The sequence below is a fragment of the Pelophylax lessonae genome, assembly GCF_965119305.1.
Source record: "Pelophylax lessonae genome assembly, chromosome: 2".
Lineage (NCBI taxonomy): Eukaryota > Metazoa > Chordata > Amphibia > Anura > Ranidae > Pelophylax > Pelophylax lessonae.
The window spans coordinates 409,631,696-409,655,594 of NC_138769.1; the positions used below are offsets into that span (position 1 = coordinate 409,631,696).

At 44.9% G+C, this 23,899-nt stretch overlaps 1 protein-coding gene across 1 annotated transcript in view; it reads right to left on the bottom strand.

Annotated features, from left to right (window-relative positions):
* ZZEF1 (zinc finger ZZ-type and EF-hand domain containing 1) overlaps window positions 1-23,899 on the bottom strand; it is a 499,621-nt gene that overhangs the window by 284,756 nt on the left and 190,966 nt on the right. Inside the window, exons 19-21 of the mRNA XM_082244777.1 lie at window positions 22,247-22,406; window positions 18,685-18,806; window positions 18,483-18,605 (exon numbers count right to left, since the gene is read on the bottom strand). Of these exons, the coding sequence (XP_082100903.1) occupies window positions 18,483-18,605; window positions 18,685-18,806; window positions 22,247-22,406 (405 nt within the window). The remainder of the gene's footprint in view (window positions 1-18,482; window positions 18,606-18,684; window positions 18,807-22,246; window positions 22,407-23,899) is intronic.

A 23,899-nucleotide genomic window follows, 5' to 3' on the forward strand; every position in this document is an offset into this window, starting at 1 on the left:
AATCCGAACGGATAGAAACCCTATTTTCCATCCGTCTGGCGGATCAGATGAGAATGGACATCCGATCTCCCCATAGAGGACAGCGGGGATCTGACAGCTCCGTCTCTGCACACAGAGCAGAAACTGACCTGTCATCCGCCTGCGCAGTGTGAAAGGACCCTCACTCTAAAGAATAAACTGGAGAATGTTGCAATTTTTTTGTTACATCGTATTTGCGCAACGGTCTTACAAACGCAATTTTTTGGGAAAAAAATATTTATGTGAATAAAAAAAATAAGAAAACTGTAAAGTTAGCCTATTTTTTTTTCTCCAATGTGAAAGATAATATAACGCGGAGTAAATAGATACCCAACATGTCATGCTTCAAAACTGCACACGCTCACGGAATGGCAACAAACTCTGGTACTTAAAAATCCCCATAGCCATCGTTTTAAAAATTTCTACAGGTTACCAGTTTAGAGTTACATAGGGGGTCTAGGGCGTCAATTATTGCTCTCGCTCTAACAATCGCGGCGATACCTCACATGTGTGGTTACATATGTGGACGCGACTTGTGTATGCGTTCGCTACTACACGCAAGCTCAGAGGGCGGGATGCTTAATTTTTTTTTTTCTTATTTCTTTTATTTTTTTTTTTTACACTGTCCCATTTAAAAAAATATATTTTTTGATCACTTTATTACAAGGAATGTAAACATCCCTTGTAATAGAAATAAGCAGGACAGGTCCTCTTCGATGTGAGATCTGGGGTCAAAAAGACCTCACATCTCACATTTAGTGCCGGTTCACATTTCTGCGATCACAGAGATCGCATGTAATTCGGAGCGCACTGTTATTATTACCCTTGTAATAATTATTATTATTATTATTATACAGGATTTATATAGCGCCAACAGTTTGCGCAGCGCTTTACAATGTGAAGGAAGACAATACAGTTACAATACAGTTCAAAACAGGAGGAACTAGAGGGCCCTGCTCGTTAGAGCTTACAATCTAGAAGGGAGGGTCAAGTGAAACAAAAGGCAATAATAATAAAGTTATATGTGGTTAAACGTATCTTGTCTGTTTGTAATGTAATATTCTAACCTGGAATGATAAACGTGTCACTGTTTTAAACAAGGTTAGGACCGTATAATACGTTAAAAACAGTTCTGTAAGCAACGCCTTTTTTTCTGGCAGTGCCCCTCCTGAGACTAGACTCTGGATCCGCCCCTGCCTCAGCTGTAGATCTCTGCAGTTCATCCAGAGTGATCATGGGCCTCTTGGCTGCATCTCTGATCAGTCTTCTCCTTGTATGAGCTGAAAGTTTAGAGGGACGGCCAGGTCTTCGTAGATTTCAGTGGTCTGATCCTCCTTACATTTCAATATTATCGCTTGCACAGTGCTCCTTGGGATGTTTAAAGCTTGGGAAATCTTTTTGTATCCAAATCCGGCTTTAAACTTCTCCACAACAGTATCTCGGACCTGCCTGGTGTGTTCCTTGTGCTTCATGATGCTCTCTGCGCTTTAAACGGACCTCTGAGACTATCACAGTGCAGGTGCATTTATACGGAGACTTGATTACACACAGGTGGATTCTATTTATCATCATTAGTCATTTAGGTCAACATTGGATCATTCAGAGATCCTCACTGAACTTCTGGGGAGAGTTTGCTGCACTGAAAGTAAAGGGCCTGAATAATTTTGCACGCCAATTTTTCAGTTTTTTTATTTGATAAAGTTTGAAATATCCAATAAATTTCGTTCCACTTCATGATTGTGCCCCACTTGTTGATTCTTCACAAAAAAATACAGTTTTATATCTTTATGTTTGAAGCCTGAAAAGGTCACAAAGTTCAAGGTGGGCGGAATACATTCACAAGGCACTGTAATCCAACAAGATGTGTGTAGCCAGGAACCAGTATGTAAAAGATACAGGGAAAGCCTGTTCTACCTGGTCCATGTTACTGCTCCTGATTCAGGGACCAGGTGTCATTTGTCATAGTAGCGATACACCCAAAGGGATCTTCAAGGTCTAGGAGCCATATGAATGGCCCACAGCCCTGGACCTGTATTGCATGGTGTGGCTAACTCATGAATTACACAGCTGAAAGCAGGATCCAGTGCCTGAAGCAAACATTATAGTATAACCCTGCTGTTATGTGGTCTGTGCACAGTTCCCAAGATGTACATCAAGGATAACTGATCTGGGAATTGGTAATGAGTCGTAAGGCAATAAACATCCAGATCTTGACAGAAGTGTCAGGACGAGGTAAGGGAAAACATTACCTAAGAAAATCTGGAGCCTAATGAAAAAGGTGGGGTTATATGGGTACACTGGGGGGATGTCCATGCAGTCTTCTCTATTTATATCTTTGTTCTCTCTTGCATCCTGTACGATTAAATTTGTGGTAGTTAAAGGATAAGTCAGTCTTTTATTTAAAAAAAATAAAATAAAATCATAAACGCAATCTTTTTGAAAGATTTTTTTTTTTTTTTTTTTTACACTGCAGCCTTTAAAGCACTGCACCCACAAATCAGCAGATTGCAGGTGCAATGCCGGTATGCTGCAGATTCTCAGTCAGCTGTCTGCCGTACCTCCCATCCAGCTTAGAGGTCGGCAACAAAGCAAAATATAATCAACTAGTCTGCAAAACAAAAGTGTCAAGAAGGCTTGACAGACTTCAACAGAAGCTTGTAGAACTTTACGTCCAAAACTGGCATCAGAGGAGGACTGGACATCCACCTGACAGAGCTTAACAAATGTGTTAACAGAAGCCCAGGTGGCAGCCTTGCAAATCTGAGAAACCGATGCCTGATGTTGAAAAACCCATGATGTACCCAACACAGCTGGTAGAGTGTGCGTTAACAGGAAAGGGAGGAAATCCTATCCTTTGAACCATTAACCTGGATAGTAACTTGTCTGCTCCCCCTAGCAAGGTTTCAGAGCAGGACATGGTTGGGGTGGGAAAAGGTTACCTTTGGGAGGAAGAAACCTTTAACCCTTTCACTGCCAGGCCCTGTGCTCCACTTTTTAAACTCAGCTGGCCAGACCATTTTTGCAATTTTTCCATTGTTTATTTTTTATTTTTCCCTTACAACTTTCAGAGTTAAAGACCCCCCAAACCATACATTTTCTGAAAGCACATAGCCAGTAGAATAAAAATATGGTGCAACTGATTTTTGTTCCGTACATCCCAATGCAGGCAGTCTCATTTATGTCAATTGGATGCAACGGCTACACAGGCATAGCCACTGCTCCCAATCTGACATCCGTTTGGATGTGGGTGCACAACCCCAAAGGCAGACAGTGTGAGCTCAGGTGCATGCACCTAACCTACAGCCATGGCAAAAAGTTTTAAGAATGACACAAATATTAATTTTCACAAAGTCTGAAAAGCCTCAGTTTTTAGGTTGGCAATTTGCATTTACTCCAGAATGTTATGAAGAGGGATTAGATGAATTTTAGTTAATTGCAAACTCCCTCTTTGCCATGAAAATTAACTTAATCCCATAAAAAAAAAAAAAAAAAAACATTCCACTGCATTTGTGACAAAGGCTTCAGAGCGCCCAAGAAAGTCCAGCAAACGATCAGGGCACCACCAGTGCAGAGCTGGAACGGTACCAGGCAGGTGTGAGTTCATGTGCACGTTCAGGAACGGCACCAGGCAGGTGTGAGTTCATGTGCACGCACAGGGAGGTGAAGACTTTTGGAGGATGGCCAATGTCAAGAAGGGCAGCAAAAAAGCCCCTTCTCTCCAGGAAAAACTTCAGGGACAGACTAATATTCCGCAAAAGGTACAGGGATTGGACTACTATGGACTGAGGTAAAAGTAATTTTATCTGATGAATCCCCTTTCTTTAATGTTTGGGGCATCTGGGAAAAACCATGTCCTGAGAAGAAAAGGCAAGTGCTACCATCAATCCTGTGTCATGCCAACAGTAAAGCATCCTGAGACCATGTGTGAGACAGCCAAGGGAGTAGGCTCACTCACAATTTTGCCTAAGAACATAACAAATAGTACAAAAACATCCTCCGAAAGCAACTTTTACCAAACATCCAAGAACAGCTTGGTGACAAAGGAAGCCTTTTCCAACATGATGGAGCACCTTGCCAAAGGCAAAAGTGATAACCTAGTGGCTTGGGGAACAAAACATCGAAATTTTGAGTCCATGGCTAGGAAACTCCCCAGACCTTTATCCCATTGAGATTTTCTGCCCAATCCTCAAGAGGCGGGTAAACAAAAAAAAAAAAAAAAAAAAAACCCCCACAAACTCTAAGCACTGATTATGTAAGAATGGGTTGCCATCAGTCAGGATGTGGCCCAGAAGTTGATTGACAGCATCGCCAGGGCGATTTGCAGAGGTCTTGACAGCATCGCCAGGGCGATTTGCAGAGGTCTTGACAAAGAAGAGTCAACACTGCAAATATTGGCTGCTTACATAAACCTAATGTAATAATAAAAGCCTTTGACACTGATGAAATACTTGTAATTATACTTCAGTATAGCATAGTAACATCTGACAAAAAAGGTCAAAAACACTGAAGCAGCAAACTTCGGGAAAATTGATACTCGTGTCAAAATCAAAACTTTTGGACGCAACTGTACATGGATGTTAAATTGGGAGCAACTGCACTGTTCGCGCAGTTGCTACATCCCAAATGACATCAATAGGACTGCCTGCACAGGGATGCACGGAACACCTGTGCATCCCTGTACAGGTAAACACGGCCTTGCAGGGGTGTATGCTGTACGTTTTCATTTGACCGCCCCATAGAGAACAGCGGGCTGTGCATTAGCGGAGCAAACACAAACCTGTGATCCGTGTGCTCAGCGGGGATCAGTGAACTTTTTATCTTTCCCCCAAAAGCTTTATTTGACAAATACGAATACAACGTAATGAAAGAAATTAAAATAGCAAAGTAGTGAATAAAATCAGACAAAAAGAAATGTCAATTACATTTTCGTTTTGTAGCATATAGATCTTAGGAAAATCGAAAGGTGAACAAATATCCGATGGTCTGTTTCTCACAACCATGAAACTAGGTAACTAATTACTGTACCAAGCATTTGGACCCAAATCCTTAATGGGGTCAGTGGGTGAGACAGAGCAGTATATGTGAGGGATATTTTTTTTAGATTACAGACACCCGGTATGGGAGGACGATATGTGAGTGTTGATGTTTGGTCTAGTGGAATCCTATGTAGAAGTGCATTTATATAGTATCGGAAGTGTATGCGTCGTTTGGCTCTTTCTAAACTTAGGGTTGTGGTGGTGCTACAAAGAAGGAAAGAATGACTAGAGCCTATAGAGTGTATGGGGAGAGATCGAAGGAAAGGGGGTGGAATAAAGTTAGGTAGGAGGAGGGAGAAATGGATAAAGGGGAAGGAAATTGAGGAGGGAGGAGGATGCCAAGCATGGCCAGAAAGAAGAAAGGAGATAAGGGGAATAAGGAGATGGAAGAGAATTGGGGAATCCGTTTTTCTCCGTCGCCATCTGACCGGAGGTAGGTGGATGGATTTAGGGTAGGCGTTTAAGGTATTCGTCTGTTTTTGTAAAGTTTTGCCAACAGGACCAAATCTTTCTGAAATTAGAAGGGGTATCTTTTGTTTGGTGGATGAGCTCCTCCATTTCAACTTGGCTTCATTTACAAGATGCATGGCTAGAGAGCAGAAATATTCAGCTTTTGGGATGGTGGAGTGATGTAAAATAAATTGTGCTGGCGAGTAAGCCAATGGGAGGGTAGTTATTTGACATATGGTTCAGTGGATTTCTTTCCAGAATTGTTGGATCAGGGGGCAGGAACACCATATAAGTAGGAGCGAGCCCAGGTCTTTGTTGCATCGCCAAAGGTGTGGAGGTACCGTGGGGGAAAATTTGTGTATCCTGAGCGGTGTCCTGTACCACCTGGAAAAGATTTTATAGCCATTTCCTTGTGTCAGGATATTAACTGATCCCTTGTGGATATACGTGTAGATTTGTTCCCACTCATGGTATGAAAGACCTATAGATAGCTCTTTTTCCTACCTGCAACTAGCTATATTGGATTTGGGGTCATGTTCAGCAAACCAAATAGCGTATATATCTGAGATTAGGTGTCTTTGTGGTTCTGTTTTTAAGTACAGTGATTCGAAAGGCGTGTGTTGGTAGGACCACTCAGAGAGGAGTGGAGGTTTATTCAGGAAATGTCGAATTTGTGTGTATGTCCAAAATAAGAAAGGGTCCTAGTCGGTGCAGAAAGTAAAAGGCAAAGAGAGAAAGCGACCTCTGTCAAAGAAATGTTCTGCCAGTACAGAGGTGGGAGGCCAGTTGTCTAAAAGGAAAGAGTCCAAAATACCTGGATTAAGAAAGATGGGGGTGAGGGGACACGGGGATGATGAAAGCTTAAATTTGTGACAGGCTTCTTGGAAAGCTATAGTGTAGTGCCTATCAAGGGGTAAGTTATGCATGATTGGGGGTGTGTGTGTGTGTGGGGGGGATCTATCCAAGGGATTTGGTGAAGGTGTGGTGGGGACATGGCATGCTTCAGTTGGACCTATGCTTTAACTCGGGAGTGGATGTGCCAGTTGATCACCCTTAATAATTGACAGGCTAGGTAATATTTGTTAATGTCAGGGAGGCCTCCTTTGAGTTTGGGAATTTTCAGTCTGTCGTAGCTTAATCTAGGGCGTGATGAACCCCATAGGAAGGTGGTACACAATCTGTGGTAGGATGATAAAAAGGCTGGTGGTATTTATATCGGTATGGTCTGTAATAGATCTAATATTCTGGGAAGGATATTAATTTTTCATGATCGAGGCTCTTCTGAACCAGGAGAAGAGTCCTATGGGCCACGATTTTAAGTCATGTTGCATATTCTGGAGTATTGGAAAGTAATTCTTGGTGCATAGGTCTGAGAATTTGGCAGGTAATTGGATGCCTAGGTATGTTATTGCATTTCGGCTCCATTTAAATGGAAAATGTAGTTGTCATTGTCTAAGAATATCCTGTGGTAGAGAAATGTTCAATGCCTGTGACTTTGCAAAGTTAATCTGCAGATTGGTTAGATATTTAAACGTCTAAGAAGATTGGGATTTGTGGTCAGAGGTTCTGATCGAAATAAAAGAACGCCATCCGCAAAGGCGGCTAGATTGTGGGATTGTTTTGTGACCGAGGCGCCTTTAATGTCTGGACTGGATCTGAGGCGGAAAAGTAGGGGGTTCAAGGGTAAAGACAAAGATTAGAGGAGAGAGAGGGCATACTTGGTGCATACCATTTGAGATTGAGAAGGCATTCGACAGGTGGCCATTAACCCGAACTCTCGCTGTAGGGGTAGAGTAGAGAGCTTGGATGAAATGTAACATTCGTTCATGGAGGCCAATTGCCTTAAATGCTTCTGCCAAAGTCCCAGGTCACTCTTTCAAATGCTTTCTCAGCATCGAGGGATAGGAAAAAAAAAAAACACGAGTTTGTTGGTGGATGTGAGCCAGTGATGAATGTTGATCGCCCTTATGGTGTTATCTCTGGCTTCTCTGCCAGGTATAAAACCCACTTGGTCGAGAGAGATAAGTTGTGGTAATAGGGGTAGAAGGCAATTGGCATGAATCTTGGCGTATAATTTTAAATCTACATTTAGTAGTGATATGGGTCTGTAGTTGGTGACTAACAAGGGGTCTTTCCCAGGTTTGGGAATCACTGTTATATGGGCTTCTAAGAGGTCTCAGGATGGTTGAGTAGAGGATGAAAGGGTATTGAAGGCTGATAAGAATTGGGACAGGAGGGGGGAGTTCGTAAAAGTTTTGTAGTCAGTTACCGATAATCCATCTGCTCCCGGAATTTTGCAAGGTTTCGTTTGCTTAAGTGCTAGTTTGACTTCTTCTGAAAAAGGGAGTTCTAAGTCTTGAGCTTCTGCGTTGGACATCAATTTGGGGCTGTATTTCTGTAAAAAGTCCTTAATCAACTGAAGTGTGGGAGCTCCCTTGGTAGAGTCGGATGGGGACAGGTTGTATAGTTGGAAACAATAACAGACAAATTGTTAGGCAATGTCAGGGTTGGAGGTGACTGGGTCCTGTTAGATCGGTTAGAGAATCGACGAAGCAGCTTTCATGGCTTGCAGTGCCCTGGCTAGCAGCTTACCAGATTTTTTTCCATATTCAAAAATAATTTTTGAGATAGAATATAGCTGTGTTTTATTTTTTTGTCCAGTTCTACAAGAAGGTCTGATCTAGCCTGTGTAAGGTCTTGTAGGGTAATCGCCGCTTGCGATTGTTTGTGTGCTTGTTCTAAAGTATGAATGCGGGAGGTCAGTTCAGTTATGCGTAGTTGTCTTTCTAGTCTGCGTCTGGTGTTGATATTGTGTTGATATCGATAAGTATTCCCCTTTTTACACACTTGTGTGCTTCCCACCTTGACAAAGGTGAGATTTCAGGTGGGTCATTATCTGCAAAATATTGTGTGAGGTGTTGTGCAATATTATAGACAATGATGGGGTCCATGAGAAGGGAGGGGGTCTAGTCGCCAGGTCTGTGGTTGTGTAGGAATGTTCGAGAGTTTTATGGAGATTGAGATAGGGTGAAGATCCGATAAGAATATTAGGTCTAGATACTTTGTGAAGCATTGATAGGTTTCTCTGAGAGACGAAGTAGTAGTCAAGTCTGGAAAAGCGCTGGTGGGGGACCGAGAAGAATGTAAAGTCTCTGCCAATGGGATTCAATGTATGCCAGTATGTGTAGTAGTAAGTCTCCGAGTTGTGTTTTGATGGCTCATAGGGCTTTGAATGGGAGGGTGGATGCTTTGCTGTACGTGTCTTGTAAAGGGTTCAGTGAGACATTAAAATCGCCAACTAGAATGAGGATGCCTTCATGAAATGTAGAAAATGCTAGCGTCATGTCTCTGAAGAAGGTGACCTGATGGCTGTTTGGCGCATTGATGTTGGCAAAAGTAATGTGTCTACCGTATTAGGTTCCTTTCAAGAAGAGATACCTGCCTTCATTGTCTGCAAGTGAGTATTGCAGACAGGATTCAGAATTCAGGATTGTGTTGATTGTTATTTACCCTAGTCAATTTAGCTGCAGTTTAATATACTGAAATTGCAGTGACAGCTGGGCCTGCAAAAGTAGAGAAAGCCTTTAAGAGTGACTTAAACTCAAACTTAATATTGCAGAACTTTTGAATGACGGGACATCTTCAGCTTGGTACAGTAAGATGTTAATTTAGGAATGAAACAGCAGGATCAACTACCGGAACCAACAATGTTTTAGTGACAGAGTGATGGACAGAGTTCGGCATAGATTATTGGAGTGATCAACACTTTAAAGATTACCCATTTTTATTTGTTTATGAATGGGGAAGGTAGATTTTGCAGGTCTCTTTGTATCTAAAAGGGCATAGCGAGATGAAGGGGAATCAAGAGCAACAATGCCGAGACTGTTGGGCACAGCACTGTAAGCATATCCACATTTGCAATCATATTACAAGAAAGTGCAGCTTCAGGTGTAAAGGAGTGTGGCTTAGCAGGGGAGTCCAGCTCCCAAGGTTTTACCAAGGTAGTCCTCATCTGTATACATTTCTTCTAATGTTTTATTAGAAGACCTTAAAGGAATTCATTAAAGTGAATACTTCAAAGATATAAAATAGTAAAACTAGTTAAGCTAAGAGTGATTTCTCTGTAAAGGAGAAGAGGTCCATCACCATAGGACACTAGAAAAAAAATTAAACAAAAAAAGACTATGGAATAGAGTAGGGTTATAGGGGAGGTGCCCAGACAGCATGTCCTCATCCATCACCTGAAGCTACAAACCTATAACCCAGGGCTTATACATACTCAGCCTGTGTCCTGTATTGTGCAGCCAAGATAGAAAAAATTGATTTTTGTAAAATCTTACCGTAAAATCCTTTTCTCTTAGCTCATTGACAGACGTAGTCCTCGGTGATACACCACCTTCGGGTTATGTTGCCTCCACAGGAGCAGGACTAGACAGGAAATTAAAAAGCTCTGGCCACACCCTAGGGGCAGTCCCAGAGGGTATATCCTCTCTCTCTCTGCCTCAGCAAATCAGTTATGTGAAAAAGCAGTCTTTAGAGATTTTAACCCAACTCAAAAAAACAGAGGGGCGGGGACTACGTCTGTCAATGAGCTAAGAGAAAAGGATTTTACGGTAAGATTTTACAAAAATCCATTTTTCTCTAGCGCTCATTGACAGACGTAGTCCTCGGTGATACACCACCTTCGGGACGTCCCAGAGCAGTATCACAACTGAGGGGTGGGAAAATGAAATCAAATCCCAATCTAGAAGGCCCAACCGGTGCCAACTAGAAGTTTACAATGCTCATCCTTAATGATGAGACTCAACAAAAGAGAGAAAAATTTTTCTTTTTTTTTTCAAACAGAAAAAAACCCTCGAGGTAGACCACCGGTCTCCTCAAATTGCGGCCTGCAAAACCTTGCGGCCAAATGAGGCATCCGCCGATGCCGTCACATCAATTTTATAGAATTTTGTAAAGGTATGTACTGACGACCAAGTGGCCGCCTTACATACCTGGACCACTGACGCCTGATGGCGAAAGGCCCAGGAAGTACTGAGCGCTCGAGTGGAGTGCGCCCTAACAGGGAACGGAGAACTCTGACCCTTAATAGAATAAGCCTGTACCACCGTTTGTCTAATCCATTTGGCAATGGTCGCGGCAGATGCAGGCAAACCCTTTCTGGGGCCATCCGTGATCACAAAAAGTGAATCCGTCTTACGGAATGATTCCGTAGCTTTCAGGTATACCCTGATTGCCCGAACCACATCTAAGGAATGCAACGCATGTTCCCGATGATGCTTGGGCTGAGGACACAAGGAAGGTAGTACAATATCTTCATTCAGATGAAAATCTGAAACCACCTTAGGAAGAAAAGATGGCTTAGGATGAAGTACTACCTTATCCCTATGAATCACTAGGTATGGGGACTGGCATGATAATGCAGCCAGTTCTGACACCCTGCGAGCAGAAGTAATAGCCACCAAGAAGGCCACCTTCTGGGATAAAGTAAGCAAGGGAATCTCCCTGATGTTTTCAAAGGGAGGTTTCTGTAGAACCGACAAAACCAAATTAAGATCCCAGGGCGGTAAGGGCGCACGGACTGGAGGAGCCAGGTGCCGCACCCCCTGGATGAAATTCCGCACCAAGGATTTGGTAGCTAAAGGCTTCTGAAAGAAGATTGCTAATGCTGAAACTTGACCCTTGATGGTGCTCAAGGCTAGCTTCTGCTCAACCCCTTGTTGCAAAAAGGCCAATATTCGAGACACCGAATAGGTACGTGGAGGAAATCCTAAAGATTCGCACCACGCAATACAAGTCTTCCATGTGTGATAATAGACTTTGCTGGAAGTCGCTTTCCTTGCTTTAATAAGGGTAGGAATGACTGAAGTAGACAAACCTCTGTCCTTCAGTACTTGGGTCTCAATGGCCAGGCCATTAAAACCAGCGACTGTAAAGCACGATGGTAAATTGGTCCTTGAGACCACAGACACTCCCTGAGACGAAGTTCCCACGGAACGCCTGCGACTAACATGTCCAAGTCGGCCAGGCCGGCTTGAGGAGGCCAGCCTAGAATTTCTAGGACCACTGGCGCTGATTGGATCTGAACCAGGCGTCCCTAGAGCTATCTGGCCCCGACCATCCGAGAAAGTCTGGTCGTTTTCTGTTCCCACACATTTATCAGATACCTGATAGTTATCAGGAAAGGTGATCTTTTCTGGTTGAACCTCAGGGACCGAAGTCACCCGACTAGAGGCTACTTGGCCTATCTGGTCAACCAGATCCGATTCCTGTGAGGTATCGGGACTAATCTTAGGAAAAGGTAAAGGAAAAGATCTATTCAGGGAACGGTAACTACCGCTTCCTGTGGTACTTAAATGTTGGAAGGGAAGAATCGCACCGGTAGTAGTGGTTGATGCTCGATCTAATGTCCTGAATACCGGTGAAAACGTCCCCCCACCCTGAAACCGGGTGGGGGCGCACCTTCAGGCTGTGTACTCCTTTACTTCGGGTTTGGCTGGGTTGGTCCTCTGCTTGTCCGACCAGCCCTTCTTGAACCCTCCTGGAGGAGTCTTGCCTTTCCCGCTAGTACCAGCCGGGCGCCCTTTATGGGCGGTAAAGAAAGGTCCTCGCTTGTTGCGAGGTCCCTTAGCTTTTGCAGCCTGTGGCAAAAAAGTGCTCTTGCCCCCAGTGGCATCCTTAATGATTTCATCTAGGTTGGCCCCAAATAGACGATTCCTCTGAAAAGGGAGATTTGTCAAGGTCTTTTTGGAACCTAGGTCAGCTGACCAGCATTTTAACCACAGCACACGTCTGAGGATCACTGCTAACTTAGATGCATGCCCTAATAAGGGAGTAGTGTCCAAGGCTGCGTCACAGATAAACCGTAGCCCTTGTATAATCTGTTCCATCAAATCAGATGTCTCCTGGGGAATATCTTTTCCCCTAAGATCTTGACGTACCATTTTCGCCCATTCCGTAAGTGTCTGGGAAACTAGACCAATAACAATTACTGGTCTAAATGCTGACCCTATCAGAGAGAAGATAGTGCGGGACTCTGCTTCTATCTTTCGATCCACCGGATCCTTAAAGGACGAAGTGTCCTCCACTGGAATAACCGTGGCTTTATTCAGCCTGGAAATAGGCGGATCCACAACTGGTGGTACCGTCCATTTCTTAATGATGGATTCCTCAAACGGATAGCGTCTAGCAATACGCTTGGAAATAGTAAAGGTACGTTTAGAATGCTCCCATTCTCCTTCTATCTGATTACCAAAACATTTAGGTACAGGAAAAGCCTTCGCCGTCTTGATGGGCTTATTAGTACCAAAAGGCATCTCTGTTTCAGTTGCCTCTGCCGGTAAAGCCTCAAGTTTTAAGGTTTCCTGCACTGCCACAACTAGTGCGTCCACCAATGCTTCTTCCTGAATTATAGCAAGAGAAGAAGCGTCCTCCTCACTGTCTGAGGGGGCTTTACCTGGGATAACAGCCCTTGCAGAGGAACCTGCAACTGCCGTGACCATCTCTGAATCTGAGTCAGAGGTGTCAGATGGTATAGGGGTAGGCGGGGGTCGCTTCCTTGACCCCCGTCCCTGACAGGCCGCCTCCACCCGAGCCACCATAGACTCCAAAATTGCTGTAAATGACTCTATACTCTGTGCACCGGCGGGTCCCGAGGCCCCCTCGAGGGAAACAGGTGGGGAAATATGTGTGGCAGGGTCCATGATAACTCCAGTTACTTCCTGGATAATATAATTCAAAAGTAAAGAAAAAAACTTTTTTTTTTTTTTTTTTTTTTCTTTTTCTGACCCCCAGCGCCACAAAAAGCCCCTTAGTGTTACCTGCTAGGGATCCCTATCGATCGAGAGAGAGAGAGATAGACCCCCAGGCACACCACTTGATGCTCAGAGTTTAACTGCAACAGGTTACAGCGCTGTCTTGACAAACAGGAAGTCTTTTGGCTGGCTGCCCAGGAAGAAAGGAGGCGGCTCTGCCCCTCTGCACGCCTTCCGGCGCCTCCCCCAAGCTCCACGAGGTGTTTGGATCACCTCAAACATGGCCGCCCCCATGCTGGAGACACGAGGCTACGCCAAAATGGCGGCTCGTGCGATCCAGCAAAAAAAATGGCGGCGGCCTGTACTGAATAGCGGTGTGCTGCAGGGCACACAACACTCTCTCTGCATGGGGATATGGCGTGGTTGGCGGTACCGGCCCTTGCGGACCGCATGGCCGTTCGGGAGGCCTGCTAATAGCTGGAGATCTGATTTGGAAGGCAGTCTACATGTCCGTGGCTTCTGACTGGTAGGTAGCTTATACTTAACCCATAAGATTCCCAGAATGCCACAGATTACATCTTTTAAACATGTATACAATAGATTGTTAGCTCCCAAACCAAGCCTCCTGGCTTTTTGCACACATAAAATCACACTCAAAGTAGGAGGATCTGTGACATGTTATAGGATAGAAAGGACTCTTTCTTACCATACAGAGAGGGGCCCGCGTTCACCACAAAACCCATCAGGGAAAAAGGGGGAACATACTACTCACCATACCGGAACCAGGCGGGCACCAACTCCTGACAGTACCCCTCTCCACCGGGGCGGGAGGGCTGTCGACCGATACGGACGCCGTGACTCATGGTCTTTGGCGTTTCAGCGAGACGTTTAACTCGCGGGTTCAGTCCTTTTAATGGGACTTTGTCGCGGCCGACCCAGCGCGGAGCTATGGCCAGCACGCGCTCGTAGGCTGAACTGGGGTGACCACCGGATCTCAACATCCAGCCCGTCGCCCAGTTCAGCTTTCTTGCTTGAAGATCTCACAGGAACACTGGAGAAAAAAAGCGGTCTAAAAAATCCTTTAAGAAAAAAATTCTTGCCAGGACCTAAGATCCCAGCAAGGTATCTAGGTCCTTACTCCTAACTAGACAGAAAATAACTGATTTGCTGAGGCAGAGAGAGAGAGGATAAATGGATTTTTGTAAAATCTTACCGTAAAATCCTTTTCTCTTAGCTCATCGACAGACGTAGTCCTCGGTGATACACCACCTTCGGGTTATGTTACCTCCGCAGGAGCAGGACTAGACAGGAAATTAAAAAGCTCTGGCCACACCCTAGGGGCAGTCCCAGAGGGTATATCCTCTCTCTCTCTGCCTCAGCAAATCAGTTATGTGAAAAAGCAGTGCTTAGAGAATTTAACCCAACCCAACTCCAAAACAGAGGGGCGGGGACTACGTCTGTCGATGAGCTAAGAGAAAAGGATTTTACGGTAAGATTTTACAAAAATCCATTTTTCTCTAGCGCTCATCGACAGACGTAGTCCTCGGTGATACACCACCTTCGGGACGTCCCAGAGCAGTATCACAACTGAGGGGTGGGAAAATGGAAATCAAATCCCAATCTAGAAGGCCCAACCGGTGCCAACTAGAAGTTTACAATGCTCATCCTTAATGATGAGACTCAACAAAAAAATTTTCAAACAGAAAAAAACCCTCGAGGTAGACCACCGGTCTCCTCAAATTGCGGCCTGCAAAACCTTGCGGCCAAATGAGGCATCCGCCGATGCCGTCACATCAATTTTATAGAATTTTGTAAAGGTATGTACCGACGACCAGGTGGCCGCCTTACATACCTGGACCACTGACGCCTGATGGCGAAAGGCCCAGGAAGTACTGAGCGCTCGAGTGGAGTGCGCCCTAACAGGGAACGGAGGACTCTGACCCTTAATAGAATAAGCCTGTACCACCGTCTGTCTAATCCATTTGGCAATGGTTGCGGCAGATGCAGGCAAACCCTTTCTGGGGCCATCCGTGATCACAAAAAGTGAATCCGTCTTACGGGATGATTCCGTAGCTTTCAGGTATACCCTGATTGCCCGAACCACATCTAAGGAATGCAACGCATGTTCCCGATGATGCTTGGGCTGAGGACACAAGGAAGGTAGTACAATATCTTCATTCAGATGAAAATCTGAAACCACCTTAGGAAGAAAAGATGGCTTAGGATGAAGTACTACCTTATCCCTATGAATCACTAGGTATGGTGACTGGCATGATAATGCAGCCAGTTCTGACACCCTGCGAGCAGAAGTAATAGCCACCAAGAAGGCCACCTTCTGGGATAAAGTAAGCAAGGGAATCTCCCTGATGTTTTCAAAAGGAGGTTTCTGTAGAACCGACAAAACCAAATTAAGATCCCAGGGCGGTAAGGGCGCGCGGACTGGAGGAGCCAGGTGCCGCACCCCCTGGATGAAATTCCGCACCAAGGATTTGGTAGCTAACGGCTTCTGAAAGAAGATTGCTAATGCTGAAACTTGACCCTTGATGGTGCTCAAGGCTAGCTTCTGCTCAACCCCTTGTTGCAAAAAGGCCAATATTCGAGACACCGAATAGGTACGTGGAGGAAATCCTAAAGATTCGCACCACGCAATATAAGTCTTCCATGTGTGATAATAGACTTTGCTGGAAGTCGCTTTCCTTGCTTTAATAAGGGTAGGAATGACAGAAGTAGACAAACCTCTGTCCTTCAGTACTTGGGTCTCAATGGCCAGGCCATTAAAACCAGCGACTGTAAAGCACGAAGGTAACTTGGTCCTAGAGACCACAGACACTCCCTGAGACGAAGTTCCCACGGAACGTCTGCGACTAGCATGTCCAAGTCGGCCAGGCCGGCTTGAGGAGGCCAGCCTAGAATTTCTAGGACCACTGGCGCTGATTGGATCTGAACCAGGCGTCCCTAGAGCTATCTGGCCCCGACCATCCGAGAAAGTCTGGTTGTTTTCTGTTCCCACACATTTATCAGATACCTGATAGTCCACAACTAGTGCGTCCACCAATGCTTCTTCCTGAATTCTAGCAGGAGAAGAAGCGTCCTCCTCACTGTCTGAGGGGGCTTTACCTGGGATAACAGCCCTTGCAGAGGAACCTGCAACTGCCGTGACCATCTCTGAATCTGAGTCAGAGGTGTCAGATGGTATAGGGGTAGGCGGGGGTCGCTTCCTTGACCCCCGTCCCTGACAGGCCGCCTCCACCCGAGCCACCATAGACTCCAAAATTGCTGTAAATGATTCTATACTCTGTGCACCGGCGGGTCCCGAGGCCCCCTCGAGGGAAACAGGTGGGGGAATATGTGTGGCAGGGTCCATGATAACTCCAGTTACTTCCTGGATAATATAAATCAAAAGAAAAAAACTTTTTTTTTTTTTTTTTTTCTGACCCCCAGCGCCACAAAAAGCCCCTTAGTGTTACCTGCTAGGGATCCCTATCGATCGAGAGAGAGAGAGATAGACCCCCAGGCTCACCACTTGATGCTCAGAGTTAAACTGCAACAGCTTACAGCGCTGTCCTGACAAACAGGAAGTCTTTTGGCTGGCTGCCCAGGAAGAAGGGAGGCGGCTCCGCCCCTCTGCACGCCTTCCGGCGCCTCCCCCAAGCTCCACGAGGTGTAGGATCACCTCAAACATGGCCGCCCCCATGCTGGAGACACGAGGCTACGCCAAAATGGCGGCTCGTGCGATCCAGCAAAAAAAATGGCGGCGGCCTGTGCTGACTAGCGGTGTGCTGCAGGGCACACAACACTCTCTCTGCATGGGGATATGGCGTGGTTGGCGGTACCGGCCCTGGCGGACCGCATGGCCGTTCGGGAGGCCTGCTAATAGCTGGAGATCTGATTTGGAAGGCAGTCTACATGTCCGTGGCTTCTGACTGGTAGGTAGCTTATACTTAACCCATAAGATTCCCAGAATGCCACAGATTACATCTTTAAAACATGTATACAATAGATTGTTAGCTCCCAAACCAAGCCTCCTGGCTTTTTGCACACATAAAATCACACTCAAAGTAGGAGGATTTGTGACATGTTATAGGATAGAAAGGACTCTTTCTTACCATACAGAGAGGGGCCCGCGTTCACCACAAACCCCGTCAGGGAAAAAGGGGGAACATACTACTCACCATACCGGAACCAGGCGGGCACCAACTCCTGACAGTACCCCTCTCCACCGGGGCGGGAGGGCTGTCGACCGATACGGACGCCGTGACTCATGGTCTTTGGCGTTTCAGCGAGACGTTTAACTCGCGGGTTCAGTCCTTTTAATGGGACTTTGTCGCGGCCGACTCAGCGTGGAGCTATGGCCTGCACGCGCTCGTAGGCTGAACTGGGGTGACCACCGGATCTCAACATCCAGCCCGTCGCCCAGTTCAGCTTTCTTGCTTGAAGATCTCACAGGAACACTGGAGAAAAAAAAAAAAAAAAAAAGCTGTCTAAAAATCCTTTTAGAAAAAAATTCTTGCCAGGACCTAAGATCCCAGCAAGGTATCTAGGTCCTTACTCCTAACTAGACAGAAAATAACTGATTTGCTGAGGCAGAGAGAGAGAGGATATACCCTCTGGGACTGCCCCTAGGGTGTGGCCAGAGCTTTTTAATTTCCTGTCTAGTCCTGCTCCTGTGGAGGCAACATAACCCGAACGTGGTGTATCACCGAGGACTACGTCTGTCAATGAGCGCTAGAGAAATTGTACTAGTATTTAATTACACCAGTGCGTCACGCTAACATGTACTGTGTGAAGGTAGCCCATTCATTTTGAATCTGCTTACCAGTACTCCTCGTAGTTCATTGAGAACTACAAGCTGTCAACCACAAAGGCTGAGGTTAACTGTTTGTCATTCAGAATTCTTACCGTGGCCGCGTGGGCGGAGTCACACTGTTTTTCAAATTGTGTAGCGGATACGGGGAGAAGATCCCCCATCCGCTGTCAGAATGTAGGATCGGGTCAGTGTAGCGGCAGGTGATTTAGTAACATGTTACACACTAAATAAGAGTGTAACATGTTACTAAAGATGAATCTATCATTTAAAAAGTAAATGCACATTTTTGTGGAAAAGAGCAGTTTTAATAAATTAAATGTATACTTCCTTTAAAACTGGAGAGAAAATCATGCATTTAGATAATGGAGACCCACGCAACCTACATGCTCAAATGTGTTTTTTAGTAAAGTAAACTACCTTGTTTGCACTTTCTGTAGGATCACCACATAGTTTCTTCAACAACTTGGTTAATCTGCTGAAACTCTGAAGTAATAAACAATGAGGAACATCAAGAGCACAAAACTCCAGCATATAGGTCACCTGATAAAGAAAAATAGCATTTTATTTATGTAGAGTAAATCAGCATAAAAGTAATAAATACTATCACAATTAGTCTTACCAGCTGACGTGTTGCCATGGCAAATACAGAATCACCCAACTTTCCAGTGATCTCCTTTCCAATGCATTGACTCAGCAGATACTCCAGAACATTTTGAGTGTCTGACAGGAAAAGGTCAATATCTAGGAAAACACAATTAGCTAATTGGAAATTTATCTGCAAAATACACAACAGTGCTGTTTTTGGAAATGTAAAGACACAGCACAACACACTGCTGTATTCGGTTAATAAATGTTATTTCCTATTCATAAAATGTCAGTAAAAGCAATACAAGTCTGCATAAGACCATAAGAAACATAACACTTTAAAACCTGGGGTGCCCAACTGCTGGCCCGCTGCACCCTCTGATGTGGCCCGCGACCTCCCGCTCTAGGATGGCAGGTCAGCAAGCCAAGATTGCAGGTTCCTGACCCGCCATCTCAGAGCATCAGTGTCAAGAATGGAGCCGGTGGTAGAGGAAGCATGGGTCTGCAGTGGAGAGTAGGGATCAAACGATTATCGGCAAGGCCGATATGCACTTTCCCCGATATATCGGAATCGGCCCCAGAGGTTACCAATATTGTCGTGATGTTGCGACACGCGCCTCCGCGCACTGGGACAGCTTCTGCCTTTTTAGGCCGCCTCCCTCAGCCTCCTCTGGAGTTGGGGAGTATTAGGACAATGAGTGACAGTGCACACAGTGTGTTTAACACAGCCGCCATACATACACCCACCCACAGCTTCCCAGTGCCAGCCAGCAAGCCACCCACAGGCCTGTACCAGCAAGCCAGCCACAGGCCCTGTACCAGCCAGCCACTCACCACACAGGCTGCCAGCCAGCCACCACAGGGTGCCTGCCAGCCAGCCACCACAGGGTGCCTGCCAGCCAGCCACCACAGGGTGCCAGCCAGCCACCACAGGCTGCCAGCCAGAAACCCACCCACCACAGGCTGCCAGCCAGCAACCCACCCACCCACCCACCACAGGCTGCCAGCCAGCCACCTACCCCCCACAGGGTGCCAGCCAGCCACCCACCAAAGAGTTCCAGCCACCCACCAAAGGGTGCCAGCCAGCCACCCACCAAAGGGTGCCAGCCAGCTAGCCACCTACCAAAGGGTGCCAGCCAGCCAGTTTTTTTAAGCCTATATTCAATTTCAGTAGTGTCTTTCAAATTTCAATGGAGATGGATGCAGATAGAAAAATTTAAAGTGTGGTGTGAGACTATTTCTCATCTCCATCTACAGGAAAAGCAGCAGCAGTGTGCAACACATGCACAAACAATGTAAGCATGGGATCAATAACCGCAAAAACAAAAAATACGTCAAATCTTTGGGCCCATCTAAGAGTTCATCATGTTGAATTATATCATGCAGCACAGAAAAAACAAATCACAAGGTGAAAGATCAATATCCCAGGCAACAATAACAGATATGTTTCAGGAAAAAAAACAGGTGGCTAAAATTGGATGGAAGATCCCAACTGCTGGACAGAGTAATCACAGAGATGATGGTCACTGATAACCAGCCATTTACAATGTTGTCTGACTCTGGATTTAAGCGGTTGATGTCCATAGTTGAGCCAAGGTACACACTGAAGCGTGAGAAGTATTATTGAACCGAAATGCTGGGAAAGAATCACCAAAAGGTCGTTGAGAAAGTAAAGGCTATGCGGAAACCAGAGAATGCTGGCAACTCACTCTCATTCACGACTGACTGCTGGTCAGGACAAACAGAATCACTAATAAGTCTTACATGCCACTTCATTGACAGCGGATGGACAAGAAGGCATTTGGTGCTGAATACAAAAGTGATGCAAGGATCCCACCCTTTGGAGTACATTTGAGAAAGGTTTCTAGGCATGCTAGAAGAATGGGGAATCACCATAGACCGAGTGATTCTTGTGCTTCGAGACAGCAGAGCGAACATGGTGAAAGGAAGAGAGCTTTGCTTGACATAATTAGCATGCTGAAGAGGTGCGCAGGCCATTTCCACCATTCAATCCTTGCAAAGCAGCGACTGAGGTGGATTCAGGAAGACCTTGGCCTACCCAAAAACAACTTTATTAACGCTGTTCCAACACAATGGAACTCAACACTTCACATGCTGCAAAGAATGCTGGAGCAGAAGCGAGCGCTTACCAAATATTCAGATGAATATGGAGGACTAGGAGGATATTCTTGTCCTACTGCTGATCAGTGTGACATTGTAGCCAATGTCATTGAGATCCTCCTCCCTATAGAGGAAGTGACACTAGAGGCAAGTCATTACGACTCATCTGTGTCATCCCATGTGTGAAGAGTGCTGAAGATGCTTGTTCAAAAGAATGTGCGCCACTCACTGCTGCAATAATTTTAAATCACTACTGCAGTCACCGCAGTAGTGATTTAAAATTATTGCAGTGAGTGAGTGTACTACTGCAGCAGTAGTCCACTGACTCCCTCCCCACTGTGTAGCTTTTTTTCTAGCAGTTTTGCACCGACTGCAGTTAGCGATTTAAAATCATTGCAGTGAGTGCACTACTGCAGCAGTAATCCACTGACTCCTCCAATCCACTGTCTAGCTGTTTGTTGTTGTCTAGCTTTTTTTTCTAGCAGTTTAATTTGCACTGACTGCAGTAGTGATTTAAAATTATTGCAGTGAGTGAGTGCACTACTGCAACAGTTTATGCATCATTCACAATCAGATGATGTGAAACTGATGTCCCTGCAAATGCAGTTTTCCTATCAGTTTTCATGCAGTTAAGGTGTGAAGAACGAGCCCTTAATGTTAAAAAATTTAAACATTAACATGTTCAGTAACAGATTTGTGTCAAAAATTGTGTTTATTTTGCAAAACTTTAAATGTTCAAAATATCGGCCGATATTTCGGCGGGACTTCTGATGAGATCATTTACTATGGTGGCGCTGGACCGAGAGGTGACAGAGAACCAGAGGATCTCAGTGGGAAAACGCAGGATCTCCTGGGCAGGTGAGTATCGGTAAAGGAAGCAACAGACCACACCGTAAGTGGGGAGGGGGGGGGGAGTGGTGAGCGAAGACCCTCTTTAACAGCAGTTGGTTAACCTAACCATCACTTATTTGCCTACCTAAAACATGTTTCCCTCTTTTTAAAGGACATCTAGGCTGACAGACTTAAAAATGTGATCATCGTGTCAAAGCTGCTTTCATGATTAGTGATGTGTGAATCTGCTTGTGAACACATTCTGAGAATATATGTCTGAAAATCCGCAATTTGCGAACTTGAATGTCAACACGATTGAAATCAAAGGGAGGCAAATGTTGGAAACCAATTCTCTCCATAAAAAAAAATAGAAATATTAACAGTGTTTGGAGGGAAGCAACTCAAGTTTAGCCAAGAATTAAAAAAAAAAAAATATTATATTATATATATATATATATATATATATATATATATCAGCACATCACAGTGGCTGTGTCCAAGTAATGTCCAATGTGCTTTTTTCCCCATTTTTGACAAAACATAGGTTTTAAAGTAAATCATTAAAGTAGTAATAGGCATAATATTGCAGTATAATCCAATTTTAAAATATTGTTTTACTTTTAGAAGACAAATGAAAAACTCACATTTAACTACCAATTCTCTTGCCATTAGCTGGGACACGGTGTCTTCCCTCTTTAACTGACAAAAGCACCAAGATAGAAGACTGCCTTGCACTGCCCAAAACAACGAATGAAGTATTGTGCCACATTCTCCTTGGGCATCATGTAAAACCAGCATTTTACACTAGAATAAAAAAAAAAAAAAAAGACATACCATTAAATCATAGTGTACATTACTTAAATCAAACTCTTAGAAAGAAAAAAAAAAATAAACCCCCTCAGAGTAGGGTCCTCTTAGCACTGCAAGGGTTAAATGCTTATTATGCCCAGGGGATCATTCAAATAGGCAAATTATAGCATATGCCCTCAAGATGGCTACGTTTGCCCGCACAGAGATGCACATGTGTGCCGCACATCTCCGTGCAGGCAATCCAATTCATGTAAAATGGGACGCAGTGGCTGAAAAAACACAGCTGTTGAATGGGACTGTCTGCGTAGGGATGCACGGAACCCCTGTGAATCCCCATGAGGGTATACATGACCCTCACATGGGCATCCATTTAACAACACTTAAATAACTTAAATGCCTATGTGAACAAAGCCTCAAGGTAAATATACAAGCAGCTTCGCTCACCTCACCTTCCCAGTGTCTTCCCACTCCGGCTGACTCCAGCCCTCATCTACTTGGCATCTTGTACAATACAAGGACAATTACCTTGTATTAAATGCTGAGACGGCTAGAGTGCAACCGTTTAAAGACAAAGGCATAATGAGACAAAGAAAAAGGCATAATGAGCTAATATGCAGCGCATACTAGCTCATTATGAAATACTTACCTTAGAAAGAAGCCCTCCAGCGGCGCCCGCTCACCGCTGAGATGGCTGACATCTATCGCTGTGTTTTTTCCGGGTTCGCGGGCTCCGGTGCTGTGAGTGGCCAGAGCCGCAATGATGTCACTACCGCATGTGTGCGGGAGCCGCTGTTTAGGGCACAGACTCTGAACATCTGGCACGATAAGCCGGACCTTCAGAGCGCATGCGCCGATGACTATCAGCTGCATTCACGCTGAAGATCTCCTAAGCTGTGCACGTTTAGGAGATATTCACAGTACCTACAGGTAAGCCTTATTATAGGCTTACCTGTAGGCACAAGTAAAAACTAAGACTTCAGCTGCCTCTTTAAAGTGGAAGTTAAGTGTGGAATATACTCAATATCCTTAGTTCTCTGACCCTTAACTAAACAAACATTTAGGTCTTGCAAAGCATGTGGGATGTGGGGGTGGTAAGAAGGCAAAGTTGTATTTTTTCATTTTCCTAGAGCTGGGCTTTAACAAAAAGAAATCTAAAATATTAAAAATAGCACAGTTCAGCTTCTGGCAAATATAAAAAGTTGATGTTTACAGTTACATTAAAGTGCTTGTAAACCTGAAAAAAAGCCTTCTACCTGGTACAGTAAAGGATCCCTAGTCATCTATGCCCAGTCTTGTCATGAACAGTTAATCCAGCACTGAGAAATCCTCTCTGCTTTCTTGCTGGGTTAAAAAGCGGACACTGAGTGAAATTTGTGTCGCTACACCCCCACAGCTGTTACTGACATACACAAGCATGAGAGCTGGGAGGGGTAAGTGTGTCCAGCTTTCCAGCACCTGATAGCTCCCCCTACCTCCTCAACCCCTCC